This window comes from Rhopilema esculentum, chromosome 17, assembly GCF_057945365.1.
Source record: "Rhopilema esculentum isolate cy_ngs chromosome 17, ASM5794536v1, whole genome shotgun sequence".
NCBI lineage: Eukaryota > Metazoa > Cnidaria > Scyphozoa > Rhizostomeae > Rhizostomatidae > Rhopilema > Rhopilema esculentum.
The window spans coordinates 4,638,559-4,653,606 of NC_142831.1; the positions used below are offsets into that span (position 1 = coordinate 4,638,559).

General features: G+C 38.1%; 1 protein-coding gene across 4 annotated transcripts; it reads right to left on the reverse strand.

The window, feature by feature from the left end:
- Positions 1–1,056: 1,056 nt before the first annotated feature.
- Positions 1,057–11,144, reverse strand: LOC135695865 (uncharacterized). 4 transcript variants are annotated; one of them, XM_065215070.2, is made up of 10 exons: positions 10,869–11,144; positions 9,756–9,790; positions 8,733–9,085; positions 7,706–7,947; positions 5,807–6,303; positions 5,328–5,523; positions 3,480–4,879; positions 2,780–3,128; positions 2,090–2,227; positions 1,057–1,533 (listed from the first exon to the last, which is right to left on the reverse strand). In XM_065215070.2, exons 1-9 carry the CDS (start codon positions 11,035–11,037, stop codon positions 2,115–2,117), a joined length of 3,354 nt encoding a protein of 1,117 aa, XP_065071142.2. In that variant the 5' UTR covers positions 11,038–11,144; the 3' UTR covers positions 1,057–1,533; positions 2,090–2,114. The 4 variants fall into 4 exon arrangements, with proteins under 4 accessions (XP_065071142.2, XP_065071134.2, XP_065071160.2 ...); XM_065215062.2 differs by having other exon boundaries at positions 2,780–3,131; XM_065215088.2 differs by lacking the exon at positions 5,328–5,523 and having other exon boundaries at positions 2,780–3,131; positions 6,061–6,303.
- Between the last annotated feature and the right edge of the window lie 3,904 nt (positions 11,145–15,048).

Genomic DNA, 15,048 nt, shown 5'->3' on the forward strand with positions numbered 1-15,048 from the left:
TTTGCACACACACGATTTGCAGCTACTTCACCAAATCTCAACAAACAACATTGCTTGGAGGGGGCGGGGGAGGGACGGTGGAAGGATTGAGCAACAAACAAGTCTGTCTGAAGCCTAAGTCAAAATTACGAATGGTTTACAAAATAATTTTGATAGGTTTTCTTTTGGGCAAAATACACCAAACAGATATCGCTTTGAGCAAAGTAGAGAGAGAGTTACCCTAACAGAGTCAAAAAACGATTGAACAGCTTAAAAAGAAAACATTGAATTTTAATAGAACCTTTTGAAAAAACTGGGGAGGGGCAAACAATGGGCAAAGAAAATTTCTTCCAAAGCTGTTCAAACGCCACTGAATATTACACAGAGAAATTTCCATCTAAACCGGAAAAATTAGGGGTAGGCGTGTGAGGGCAGAACCTTAGAGAACTGGGAGTTTCTGTCTCAATGAACTACAAAAATAAGGAAGGCTGTACTTCAATGATTACGCCCGCATTTATCTTGCTATTTAGGCCTAATCAGCATTTAGGCCTTGGACCAGATCTTATGTCGTCAATGAAAGTGTTCGTGGTCAAACCCTTTCATGCGAGAACTTCTCGACATGAATTTGTAACGAAAAACGAAAATGCTTGTCTGCTAAATAATATTTTAAGCTGAAATACTAAATAGGGGCATGAATAGGACCTTATGTAACCTTAAAGAAAGAGCAATATGCCTTGTGAATGTATCTGGGGCTGTGCTTACTTAGAATAACTTTTCAGAATTTACTCTAGCTGTGGCTGTTGGATCAATACATATAGCATAAATGTTTAGCCATAGTCCATGGAACAACCTTTGCAATATTGCCTTCTGTGTGATAGGGGAATTCCAAGTCGAAAATCTATGTCACACTAATAGCATCTATAATCCACCCCCCTGCTTCGAAAACACCCACTCGGTGAATGTTGTAAAACTCTGTTTAAAATGGCTTTGAAAAAGCAAATATTTTGAGTCATACTTAAGATTATCTGTTCAAAAACTGTTTCCCTAAAAGAGAGTGGAAGAAAGAAAAACACTAGATTTATCACAATTCCATGTTCTAATATAAACAGTAGTCCGGAACTTTTGGTTGTTGCTGGAATTTGCGTAGAATCTACATTAAGGATTTCAAAGAGGGCAGGCAGCCTCAGTAGGCCATAGTTTTAATGAAGCAAGTCAGTCATTCTTATAATCTGCCTCTTTTAAAACAAACGTGACTTTCTCAAAAACCAATTCCAAGCAAGCAATACTTTGTCATATAGCTACTCAACTTAAATAAAGTATATATTCGTTCCTAGCTTCAATAAATAATTTGCAGTTTACGTTGGCCTTCAAGCGGGCTGCCCTCTTTGCAATAACATGTCAAATCTATTAGTAACGTAAAACGTTAAATAGTTTTATCATAATTTTTCCAATTTTCTTTGAAATCGAAACCAGTTTCGTCGGATGTTCTCTTGAGAATCAAGAAATATCACCAACAAGGTCCAGTGATCTTGTCAAGTTACATTCAGTATGGGCCTAAAATGGAATAAAATGTTCCTTTTAATCTTTGAGTCGTTCCTGTAAAATTGACAAACTTCAAAAGCTATATACCTTGCGAGCTGAAATACAATGATGATTTTTGCGCATTTAAATCGTGAATTAAACAATGAAATTATGCGACGGTAAATTAAGAAAAAATATTAAATGAAAGGTATACTTTATTAACAAGCACGTATAGCTATTAAATTCATTTTAATTTTCTTTTCAACTGCATAAAATTAAGCCAGCATTTTGATGGAATATAACATCGATATTTATGTGTAAATACGATGATATCAAAAATTTGCAAAATAGCATAGCATTACAATTACTAATCAAAGCTTGTTTAGTAAGGTTAAAAATGGTTAGAAAATGAACACTGCTTTTAACATTTTCACCTACAATAGCTTACAGGTTTTCTAATTTTAATGTTTGTGACACTTAAGCATTGGAAATCAAAGCATAACTGACTCTATTACAGTTTAAAGGGAATAATCGAATTTTCAAACAATCAAAGGGCTTTTATTTAATATAAAATCAATTGGATATGTACCTTGCTATTAAAATTTATGCTAATTCTAGTTTTCCAATGCCGAATCGTCATTTCTCAAGTAGTTGAAATAGCCTGGTGCAAACATACGCGGGTACATCTCTGGTCTAGGAACCATTGGAATAAATGCTCTTGGGAAAGCTAGCAAAAATAAGAAACAGTTACTTGATTGCTTCTGGTTCTAATTAAAAGTATATGTTCTAGGTCCTTTTATAGCTATAAACGAAATCCTAGATGAAATATCAATTCAGTTGATTGATTTCTGCGTACATTCGATGATGTAATACCAGTTTCCCTGCCCATTAACTCTGAATAGTCTAAGCATAGTGTTTGAGATAATGTTTTAACGTAAGTAGTGTAGTGAGATAGTGTTTGAGATACAGTTAGTTGTGAAGAAAATTGTCAAAAAGGACCAGGGGAGCACAAAAATGGATGCTACCAAGGACATAATTTCTTTTTTTATGCTACCATTTGAGGGATACTGTCACAAAATACTACCACTTGAGGGTAATTTTTTAAAATTTTTGCGTTGGTCCCCTCTGACCTTGACTAGACCCCCCTTTTAGGCCATAATTGGAGTACCCCTCCGGGCGTTTTAAAAACTTGCCTTTGCGCCAAATTACTTAAACGGTTAGAATTAGGTTTCACCTCAAGGGCAGAAAAAAATAGCAGAGGGTAGTAAAGGTTTCTTACTTGGATAGCCATCACTAGGTCCGTTCACAAGTGCGCTGCCAGCTTGGTCGGGGAATCCGTTAGGCCCCATCATCTCTGGTTCCTGTTCCTGTGGAAATGGCTGCTCCGAAGCCATTGGCATCATTCCAGGGAAGTTCTCTGCTCCGCCCATGATTTGCCTCTTGACTTTCACAGGTGCTTTGGGGATCATATTTTTGATATCATTTGTAGTGATTGCATGTCCGGGCCAAGCGACAGTGGTGAAACCTGGATGGGTGACAGGGTGACCGTAGGGCATGGCATAGCCAAATCCTGGGTTGTTTTCACCACCCATATGGCCACCGCCAAAGTGTCGCTTGGTGGCTGTTACCTGCTTAAAAATAATTTTGCAATTGAAGTGTCAGTATCTATTGGAACAATTCAAGTGGGCAAATGGCTATATTGCAGTTATCTATATAAAAACTTTTACGCGATCAGAATGCTGATAATGAAAACTGGTCGCCATGTTTTGACGACACTGTCATAGCATTTTACAAAACATCAATTTTATGTTACGTTTTTCTGATTTTTTCACGAGAACCTGGTATACTGGATCCTTTCACTCAAGAGCATGGTATCGAAAAATTAAATGGCCAGTTAATCGACGATGAATCGAAGTTAGTCGATTCTATGCGATTAGTCTTTCAAGATAAGCTAAAACAGATTAATACATCAAGCCCACCTGTTTATCGCTTTCTGGCAAAAGAGCGCTTTCTTTTTGTGTTGGCATTTCAGATTTCTTGAATGCTCCTTCTGAGTGACCATCATCGATATTCATGCCACCTGAAGCGCTAGTACTACTATGACCATTGAAACCATTAACGCCACCCATGCCGCCAAAGCCATATCCTAGGCGGTAGTTATCGCCACTTGCGTATCCGTAACCAACATGAATGGTCTGTTTTTTCTCTGGCTTGTGGTCTGCATTTGGAATTTGATCACGCTGAGTTGCCTTTACATCTTTCGCCTTGTCTTCGCTTTCCTTCTTGCCTTTGTCAGGCTTTTCCTCAACTTTCTTTGACTCTTTGGCTGCTTGCTCGCCTTTTGGCACCTTTGATTTGTACCATGGCCATCCCCAGCCATACATGCCAAGCCCTGCTCCAGGATATCCGTGCCAGAAAGGCCAGCCGTATCCTCCGTGATATCCAATTGGGACACAGAATCTCTTTGATTTGGCATTGTCATTTTTGTCACTTGGAATAATGTCTCTGCAATGAAGGCCGACGCCATGACCGAATCCACCTAAACCATGCCCGCCACCATGACCGCCACCATGACCTCCACCATGACCTCCACCATGACCTCCACCGTGACCTCCGTTACCAGCTCCCCATCCGTGGTGGCCGTGACCGCCCCACCAATCAGCCCACCATGGGTAAGATGCCCATGGACCATATCCGACGTAAGGATACACAACACCCTGTCTGCTGCTTGCACCAGCCTGTTCCTCTTGTCCATTGGGAATGCCACCTTTTCCGAAAAGGGCATTGCGTCTTCCGAAAACTGGAAGTACCCGATAGAAGTAGCCATGATGACCACTTCCAACATCACCACCAAAAGAGCCATGTCCAACAAAATCACCATAACCACCCCATGGCCATGATCCCCAACCATACCATCCACCTAATGGACTGCCGACTCTTCCAAACAGGCATCTTCTTGCACCCTTACCTCCTTTCTTGATGTTATCTCTGTACAAACCACCAATGCATCCTCCCCTTAGAGGGAAATGTCCGAGAACACCGTGGTGTCCGAAGCCATGGTGACCGTGCCCGATTCCGTAGCTGCCTGGCCAGTATCCAACTCCATATCCACCCTGTCCGTGTCCACGTCCACGTCCGTGTCCCCAGCCCCCATTGATAGGGAAGCCCCAACCACCATAGTATGGATTGATTGGTACTAAGTGGAATTTCTTGGAACTCTGTGCATCATCGCCATTTGGGACATCATCCTTGCCGTATCCATGACCACCATGCTCCTCATGTGGGTGCTCAAGATGTGACAGATGATCAAAGTTGTGGTGGTTGTGATCCCAGTCAGCCCAGTCATCGCCGAAATCGTCATATCCGAAAGTCCATGGTCCTTTGAGAGAAGCAAGATAATTAGTTGCAATGCAAAATTCGCAGTAAATCAACAAACTTGACAATATCTTCGAACAGATTATCGATGTTATGCTAAAATATAACAAAAATAATTGAAGGTCCTCATTAAGATTTTGTAGGTGAGAAATCGATGAACAGTCGCAATAAGCAATTTCAATATCATAACATGTAAGCAAATAAGAGGAATGGTAGCAGTCCGAAACAGATCTTCGGTAGGATTCATCAACTACAGTAAATTTCCCCATGAACGGCGGCGCCACGCCTGATGTTTCAACAGATTGACAGAAACACTACGTATCTTCAAAAAGTTGTTCAAAAATGTCCATTGCAGAGAAAAATGGGGAGCAATGATAACTAGCAGCTTCGAGTCCCCTGTGACGCCGCCTTCGCCACTGTAGACTAGTCTCATGAATGTGGTGAGGATCTACCTCTGAGGTGGAAGTCATGGTGATGTCCTCCATGGTGATCATCATGATGGCTGCCATGATCGACAAAATGGTAGCCGTCTCCATGGTGACCATAGCCGCCTCCATGGTGACCGTAGCCGCCTCCATGATGGCCAAAACCTCCATGTAGGCATCGTTTGTTGGTAGTAGCAGTTTCAGGGTCGTTGCAATCAGGTACCTTAAAAAGATAACATCGAATTAGAATTTGTTACAAAATTGATATATTCTGCTAATTTGTGCTCTGAAATTTGCAATCTTCTAGAAACTGATAAATCAAAGATACTTGGGATAAAAGCTTTAGAAATACAAAGATTTTCTTATTGTGTGTGACGAGGATCATATCAAGTAATCATTGCAAGTAGGACCCAAACAGTAGGGCCCCAGTGAATTGCCTTACAGAAACTCATGTTTAGAATAAATTGAATTTAATGATATTGGTGACGATAGAAATTAAAGTATACCTCGTCCCTGAAGTGGCCATGTCCGTGTTTCATTCCGGTATGCCCATATTCCCATCCACCGCCACCGTGGTGAACATGATGGGGTGATCCCCAATGGTCATGTCCCCAGTGCACATGGCCATCACCAACCTTCCACCAGTTTTTTATCCCATTTTCACGAGACTGGTCTACAGGAGTCGAAGCTGCCCCTTGTTTGCCATTGGCAGTCAACTTAAGGTTTCCCCAGTTTAAAGAGTTAGCTTGGGCCTGCTGACCTGGTTGTTGGACAGGGACAGCGGCAGCGTGTGCTTTCTCTTCAGTCTTTTCAACCTCCTTCTCATCTTCTTTCTCTGCCTTTTTTGTTTCGGCTGCCTCCTTAGCTTTCTCCTTTTTTCCTTGCTTTTTGTCGTCTTGTTTTTTGTCGTCTTGCTTCTTGACTTTGGCCTTTCCGGCGTCTTCCGTTTTGATCTCCTCTTTCTTGTATCCTCCATAACCGCCGCCACCGCCATGGTGTCCTCCTATATAAAGTAAAGAAGATGTCATGGCACTCCAGGCTTTAGCTTTTTGCATAATGTGTATGTGCAGTGGTGCAACCGAGGCATCTTGGATCCTCAGAAAAAAGGGACAGGGACCCTTTGAACAGAAATCAAGGAGGTCCCAACAAAACAAGTGGGCTCTTAGGGACCCGTTAAGTGGCAATGTCACACGCAATAGCAGGATGTAATAACTATTATTTTCTCGTTAGTTTGAGGGCCTGAGCTTTACTCAACATTCAAAGTTTAAGAAAACAATGTCTTCTTGAGCGCAATCTTAGAAACATGGTCTACGAAAATGTTTTAGGTGCATTTGATCAGGGGACTTTTTGATTGGGGTCCTTTTGATTGAGCTCAGGTTTTCTAATTTGCGTCACTGTGTTATTAAATATAGTGCTGTTATACACACAAGTTTCTTCTACAAGAAAAGTGAAATAGAGGGAATGGAAGGGAGTAAAGCTTGAAGTCTAAAGTTAGGAAAATATCTCTAATTATCACATCACAATGACATTTGTCGTTTAACTAGCTGGCAAAATCTGAGGAATAAACATCTAAAATAGGACTAGGTATTTTCCCTTAAAAAAATTTATTAGACCGGGAAGCACCAAAATCTAGCAAGAAAAATCATGATCGCTGCTCGATCTTTACCCTGACAAGGCCCCGGGGTCATTAATTGAACCTTTGTCAAGATAAAAATCCCACAACCATCACAATTTTTTCTTTAACTGTTTCCTATATCCTGATCATTTGAATAACACACTAACGAACAAAGCCTGAGATTCTATATGGCCTCAAATTATCAAAGCGTAATTTTTTAAATCGTTATAGTACTTGTGGATCTGTAAGCTGGAGATTTTGTGGAGCAGCAGATAGCAATTCCTATTTTCAGGAGGCTTTTAATTCATAAGAAACGCAGCAATAAAAATCTTTGAATATTTTAGTTTTTCTTCAGATCCAACAGTTTGACCAAAATTCTCCAATTCATTCACATGTTATAAGTCATGGCCTATGTAAGTGTTTATATGAAACTAAAGCTTCTGTACCTTTTAAACACCAAAGGGTAGGTAGACATAGTTCTTATTAGTTTGTACCACAAAAGTTTCCCTGTTTCCTTCACAAAATACTGTTTAATTTACCAGCTAAAGGGAAGACTAAAATATTTCGGAACCCAAAACAAATGACATCAATTAGGCAGATTTACAGGAGAGCATAGCTCTTGAAACTGTATGGCTGAAGAAATGCATCGGTACATGAAACATACTTAATTATCATAACAGTAAACTTCAGAGATCTGAGAAGAGACAATAGTGATCTTCTCTAAAAACGAAATTTCTGAGCATGAATATTCGAAAATGATTACATATATATGGTATATTATATGTTGTACCTCCATGTCCGCCATGTTCATATCCACCATGACCACCATGCTCTCCTTCGTCATGATGACCCCATTCATGATGATATCCAGCATGGTGCCCATGATGGCCGTGTTCGTGTCCCTCGTGTCCGTGGCCGTGGCCGCCTCCGTGGCCGCCTCCGTAGCCGCCTCCGTGGCCACCACCGTGTTCACCCCCGTGGCCGCCATGATGACCACCTTCATGATCATTATACTCTTCGTAGAATTCGTAACTGCAAGGAGGATTTTTAAAATTAAATAAGTGATAGAAAGACTTAAGCTACAACTTCATGAAAAACGAAATGAAAACAAAACTAAAGAAGCTACGTCTTGAAATGTAAAACGCAGGTGTCATTTAGCAGAAAAATTTGTTTACCAATTATTAAAAATATATTTCACTTAAAATTGGAGTGTGGCTATGGGCTTGCCCCACTCCAATTTTACGCGGGTCCCGAAAAAGGCAATGAAACGTATAAAACGTGGATGAATTTAACAAAACGCATGCCACCGGCAAAATTTGATAATGGAAATAAACTCTTTTCTTCTTAATGTTGGGAAATGGCGGCGAAGAAAGTACAATGGTTGATACTTGGAAGTAGCATAAAATGAGTAGTCTGGTTACTAAAAAATTCAATGGAAAAAGAGTGTTTGAAGAAGCTCAATACAGTGAATCTTGCATCTCGGATATTTTTTTTCAACGGAGATTAACCAACATTGGACAACTCGAAAAAAATGAACAAATGATTTCTAAGCCTGATACAAGATACCTCCAGACCATAAACCTACAAAGGACATTATTTAATTATTTAGCTGCGCAACAGTTAACGTTAAATGGGAACTAAGATAAATCATTAATAGTCTATCTAAACACCATACGGATTGTATTCATGACATAATTCTCTCTGGAAAAAAGCAGAACCCAAAACGTCCAACACCCATTGCTTTTTAAATGAAATGACAATAGATTTGTCCCTTCAAAAAAATAAGACTGACTTTGTAAAGCATAAAGCCAAATTACCCATGATCGTGATGATCGTGTCCGTGTTCGTGGTGACCATGTTGACCGTGTTCCCCGTGGCCATATCCACCATAACCATGGTGTCCTCCTTCATGGCCTCCGTAGCCACCACCTCCGTAGCCACCGCCTCCGTGACCACCGCCTCCGTGACCACCCCAGCCGTAGTCTCGTTTTCCTACGTCATCAGAGTCATCTTTGGCCTTTTTTATCTCACTCATGAGATTCTCATTGGCATCAGTTTCCTTTTTGTCATCCAAAACCTCTTGTTTCTTTGCTGGGCTCTCTTCACCTTCAGTAGCAACTACCGTGCTTGGTGAATCGGGCACACTGGCTTTTTTAGCCGAGTCAGCATCCTGTAAATCATCAATGATCATTTTAATATAAAGCCAGTAATATGGCTTTGTAAGTAGTGCTGTGCTCTATCCCTTACGGGGGCAAACGCGCCAAGTATAATTCAAAAAATTACATTGAGCTGTGTCAATGACATGATCTGATTTTCAGAGCTTTCCCTGGTACATCTTGCAACGAGAGCTAGTTACAGGCTTAAGCTTTTAATTACTATAATTTGGATTCTTCAAAAACTTTATCCTTCAAAAAGTTGAACCCCAGCTTTTTTCACTACTGATAACAATGTAAAACATTTACTGAACATATTTTCTTGACGTTACTCTTTCGTTTCCATCTAGCCTCAAAGCAAAACAACTCTTATGTGTCCGAATACCATGAAAGCAAAGCAAATACCGAAAGAAGCCTTTCGGATCCAGATTCGCCTTGCAACTCAGATTGAGGTGTCAAATAGACTTCGGATTTCAAGAACATAAGGCATATATTATCTATGAGTTTATCCTTCGACATCTTTATCATGCTTATTTTGTAAACAGATCTATAATTTTGCTTGTTATCCAGAAAGTTCTTCAATTTTAACCTTATACTGTCTATAAATGGCGCAAAGGAGACTGGGCTAAAAGCAGTATTTTTACCAAATTTCAATTGCATATAAAAATAAAAAATGGAGATACTCACATCTTCAAATTCATCAACCTTTTCTGATTCAGCATCTACAAAATAAGAGGTTTTAAAAATAACTCTGGTTATATATTTTTTTAACAAAACCTTCATGTGAGGCCAGAGTCGCGGGAAATTTTCCTAGCCTGGCAGCTTCCTTTAAAATGCATTGACGCAGGGGCACAGTGGGAGTAATCTTTGGGGGAAAAGGAGTCGCTAAAATTGAAATTCTTCAACAAATTCTGACAAAGTAGCAAAAGTTTAGAATTCTCTAGCAAACTTGTGTATCTTGCGCAAAATTAATCTGAGACAATTTGAATTGAAATGAGCAATACGCTAAATAAGCAAAAAATTGAATTAATATGGTTGAATTGTTGTCCGAGTTCACCATATAGGTAGCGTTTAGCTCCGTTCCTTTACTAGAAAACCCCGCAAAAAGATTTCCCCTTATTAAATGTACTATGGTTGGCATGTAAAACAATAGATTTTAGGCCATTAAAAAGACAAGAGAAATGTCGGCATACGTAAATTCCTTATTTACAGAATTTTTCTATTTTACATTTATCAAAGTTGCAAATATTTTCTTGTTTTTTCTCTAAACCCCTCGGGCACAAAGGGTAAAATTAAAACAACTGACCATATTCTCGAAACTAATTCGTCTTTATTAGGACGAAGCTAAATGACAGGCAATGAATTTTCGAGGAAAGAACAAATGTCTTTGGAAAAGTTTTGGAATTATCGTTATGATGTCATTTTTAAAAATCTTAATCAAGCTATATTTATTAACAAAGACAACATGGTATCTTTAATGAAACAAACAAATTTCAGTTTTAACAGGAGTATGAAAATGTCGGCCTAAAAAGTTGGCCATGCTAGTGCCAGGCAATGAATGATCGAGGAAAATGCACAGTTTTCCGGAAAAGGTTTAGGATTATCGTTATTAAGTAATTTTTCCCAAACTTCTTAATAATCAAGCCTTAATAATTAAAAAAGACAACATGATTTTCTTAATGAAACAAACAATTTTCATTTCTAACAAGCGTATGAAATTATCGGCCTAAAATGTTGGCAATGCAAAATTACAAGGTCGTAACTCCAATAGAAATACCCAAATGATCTTCGATAACTTACCTTCTAATTTATCATCGATATCGCTGTCTATAATCTCTGCTGCCTTTGATGAATCGACAATCGACGTCTTCATACGTTCTAAATCGACAATTTCAACTGGGAGCGCATTTGTCCATTTAAAGGCCGAAAGGCCTAGGACAAGAAGGAAAAGAGTAGAACGCAATATCATAATTTTTTGCGTTCGTTCATTAAAAGTTTCCTTATATGAAAATCTTTGAGAATTCTCCTGTGAAAAGTGACTTCACGATCGTTCAGTTGGCCGCGTTAAAAATTAATGAGATGTTTAAGTTGGTAAACTCCAATGAATCGGAGGTCAGTACCTGTGATTTCGGGTGCAAATCTGCTCAACCAAGGATCTATATTAACAACAAGCCATTTCTGTATAGCAAGGCTACGCAAAGGAAAAACGGGGGTCTTTTGGCAGAGGCATAAGGACATTTTACAAAAAACTCAGTTATGTTTTTGTTAGATAGTCTCAAAGTTTATAAGCGGGAGGTAAAAAAATCGATAAGAAAATTTGAAAGTGAATTATATGTGATATAAAATTTATAAATAATGTGAATATGTGGTCGAGTATTATTTGGTTTTTATAAATGATAGACTGATTTCAAACTACGAAATAAGAAGGAAAATTTTGTTGATAGACTTGATAAAAGATGTGTCATAAATTACGTCAATAATTTTTCTTCATAAATTACTTCTTATAGGCGTAACTAAAAATATTCCCTAAAACATTGCAGATTTCCTTCGAAACAAGAAGAAAGCTTTTATCGAAAGAATGGCGTTTTTTGGTTATAAAAGCACATCAAATGTCAGATTTTTTTGACATCATTTCCTTACATATCTTCAACACTTATCCGTGAACCGTCATAGCGAGGTTAATAGTCTCTCTGTCACCCGATAACGAGGCTTGATATTCCATGTTCTTCATTTGTAATCAGCTATAGGCTCGTACAAACACAACCAGTTTGTGCGATCAATGACCTATCAACACAAAGAATTGAAAGCTCCAAACTTCATTTTTCAAAACAGGTGTTTAACTGGAGTTATGTTAAGGGAGTTATCAAACCAAAAAACAATCAGCAAGCAAGATTGCTCTGTTTTGCTTTAATTTGCAGTTAACGAAACAGTGTTAAAAATTGATGTGTGATAAGATTCATGGTTCTTTAGCAAGCTATTGTGGTAATTAATGGCATATCTACGAGTAAAAATCAGACATGCTTTATTGTTATAAATAATGCTGTTGTTAAAAGGAAAAAAAACACTGATATCCAATTGTTGAAAACTACATACAAATAAAACAAGGCTGTAAATATACAAGTTAAGTTAAGAGTTGTATTACGCCTCAAGAATTTATTACTACCTTGCCGATATAACAAAGTTTAATGACTTGGTCAATAGGCACAGAGAGAAGTGAATATAACATGCTTTTGTGTTTAGATTATCCTTCGAATCGATAAGTACCCCCCGGAGGACATCTTTGCCCACGGCTGGAGCTTCTCATTGGCACAATTATTGGGCCCCAACATTCATAGCTATTCGATTGCTATTAATTATTAGACTTTGGTTATTTAGATCTACACACTTGATTGTTTAGCTCCCACCCCTGTCACCAGATTCTATGTCCCAGATGTAGAGCAATGATAGTAATTATAAATGAAAAGAATTTTTTGGAGAACTTTGCCCTGCCAGTGATTGTACATCTTTTATCGATTCCCAAAAAAATCACAGCCAAAAATTTGTAATCTCTTTAACAGGTTGCCGGTGACTTAGACACCAATTTGTCAACATTCATAAACAAAAAGATAAAGGATGCAGTTAAATGAACTGTTTGGAAATTTATGATCTGGTAACAATATCGTTGTTTTTATAAATAATTTATACATATTTCTGGTAGACTTCATAAAATAGGATAAGGTAAATTGGCACATAGTTAGAAAGTTCTATGAAATTAGTGCGTCCAGTGCAAAAATGGTCATAACAGGCAGGCTACGGTAAAATACTTGAAACACATTCAAAAACAGACATCTTATAGGGTCGGGGGGATCAATAACAAACTCTCAAAACAACAAAAATGCGGTCTTTTTCAATGTAGCTAGAAAATGTAGCTAGAATCATCTTCAGTATATAGAATTACAAGCGAAAAAAACTATTAGTGCGGAAAGGCTAAACAAAGAGTGATGACTCTAGCTACAGTCGAAACTTTTATTTAATGGACGTGTCTAATTAACGGATTTGTAGCCTTTTTTACTGGACTGTCTAATTAAATCGGATTTTCAGTATATACTGATTTCGTCTATTTAAATATAACAAGGAATTGTCAAATGGATTCAAGCTAAAAGAAATGCCATGTCTTTTTTGTCGTGGTACTGGTTATAAGTTTCATTATCGTTTCCCAAAGTCTGAAGATGTCTTGTAATGTAGCATCACTGGGCCTCAGAAAGCCTGTCAGCATTCGATTAAATGGAACGGAATCGACATTGACAAGGTTCTCTAGCGATCTATTCAAACAGTTGATTTGAAGAACGGTGCGTAAGTGGAAAAATGGAAAATTCAAAGGCAAAGATTGCCCAAGAGCGATTGTTCAGTATTAGATAAAGCTAAGTAAAGATCTGAAGGAAGATTGCAAATAAATGTTGTCTGGACCATTTTTTGCCTTGACTTTTTCTAGAAATTTCAAAAATCAGAGATATAACTAAATAATTCTGCAAGATATAGTGCCAAAATAGAGAGTTGTGAACTCTTAATATAGAGCCTTGAGGGATGGCTCTTGCTGGAAGATAGAATGGAGGTATAGCCTTAAGAGGCATTGAATATTACTGATATATAAAAAAAACGGGAACTTCGGCTGTAGGGAAAAGTTGACAGGACAGTAAGACTGATGAGCGGTTTTTGACGGACAGTTAGTAAAGAGTAAGATCGAGAACATTGAGGTTTTGATAAAGGCTCTGTCCTCTTTAAATATATTAGAGGGAATTTCAACCTAATTGGAAGCACCCCTGGAGAATGGTTGTGCAATTAATGAAAGAAAGTATCGATAGGACGTACGGAAAAGATTATTTTGAAATATGGCACCGGAATGAAAGCCTAGTTAATTATTTGTTTGGCTCATTCCATCATTTGTTATGACAAGCTTGTTCCGAGAAAAGTGAGAAGCAAACAAATTTGTTTTTTGTATGACCAGGAAGTAACAGTATATGCAACATATACAATAGTGATATAAAGCTTAAGGCAAAAAGTCCTGAAACACTTCCTTGAGCTTACCCATCTCAAGGCTCTTTTCAATGTTCACTAACTCTGTCCCACAACTCATCTTTCCTCTCTGCCCTAGAGCATGTAAACCTACTTTACCCTAGAGCATCTAAAGTACTTTACCCCTTTCTTGCTTCCCAAATTCTTTTAGCTTATCTTCATTTACAAAGTAAAATCTGCTCCCTGTCTCCTAAGCCTCTTCCTTTTTCCCTGGCTACTAAGCATTATCCGGGCCGCGCCCGAACATTACAAAATATCTCAACCTAAAAATAGCAGCATTTTGATACCTTATTTCACAGTAGGATCGAGTAAAGCAAAGTACCACTGAAAACATGTGAAAATTTGAAGAAACCCATAAATTCCAAATAAAGCATTCAGAAATAAAATATTGGAAAATCGCAGCTTCTGTTTAGAAAAAAAGGCAAGGAATAATCTTCAGATTTCTCTTTTCATCCCATCTTTAATCCGTCTAAATTCTTACACTTTTTACTTTCTATTCCCAAAAACTGTCACCTAAACTTGGCTGCAAATCAAGCACCCATCAACATACATTTACAAAAATTGGTGCTGGAATATTCAAAATTGTGACTTGATCATATAAGATTGTTGGAGAGATTTTGGAGCTGTTTTTTTCTAAATTTGCATTCCTGATGATGACAATCGAAACCTGTTCAACCTTCATAATAATTTTCTGTAGAAAGACCTTAACAGATACAATATGTCTATTTTTTGAATAAGCAGGAAGGAACAGTAGCACTTCAGGGACATTTTGAATCTAATTTATTGGATGAATATTATTGGAAAAACTTCTAGAGAGGTTACGATAACAAACAAAAGAGCTTATCTAAAGCTCAGGAAACAGAGAGATATGATTAACAACCTGTGGGTATAAGAATGTAGCTAAAAATGTCAGCAAGTTTCTGGAAAA

Excerpts from the sequence above, each read along its gene's own strand:
- LOC135695865 (XM_065215062.2), bottom strand. The coding sequence starts at position 11,037 with ATGATATTGCGTTCTACTCTTTTCCTTCTTGTCCTAGGCCTTTCGGCC. Across the intron at positions 9,791-10,868 it reads TATCGATGATAAATTAGAAG|ATGCTGAATCAGAAAAGGTT; the intron begins GTAAGTTATCGA and ends CTTATTTTGTAG. Across the intron at positions 4,880-5,327 it reads CCATGACTTCCACCTCAGAG|GACCATGGACTTTCGGATAT; the intron begins GTAGATCCTCAC and ends CTTCTCTCAAAG.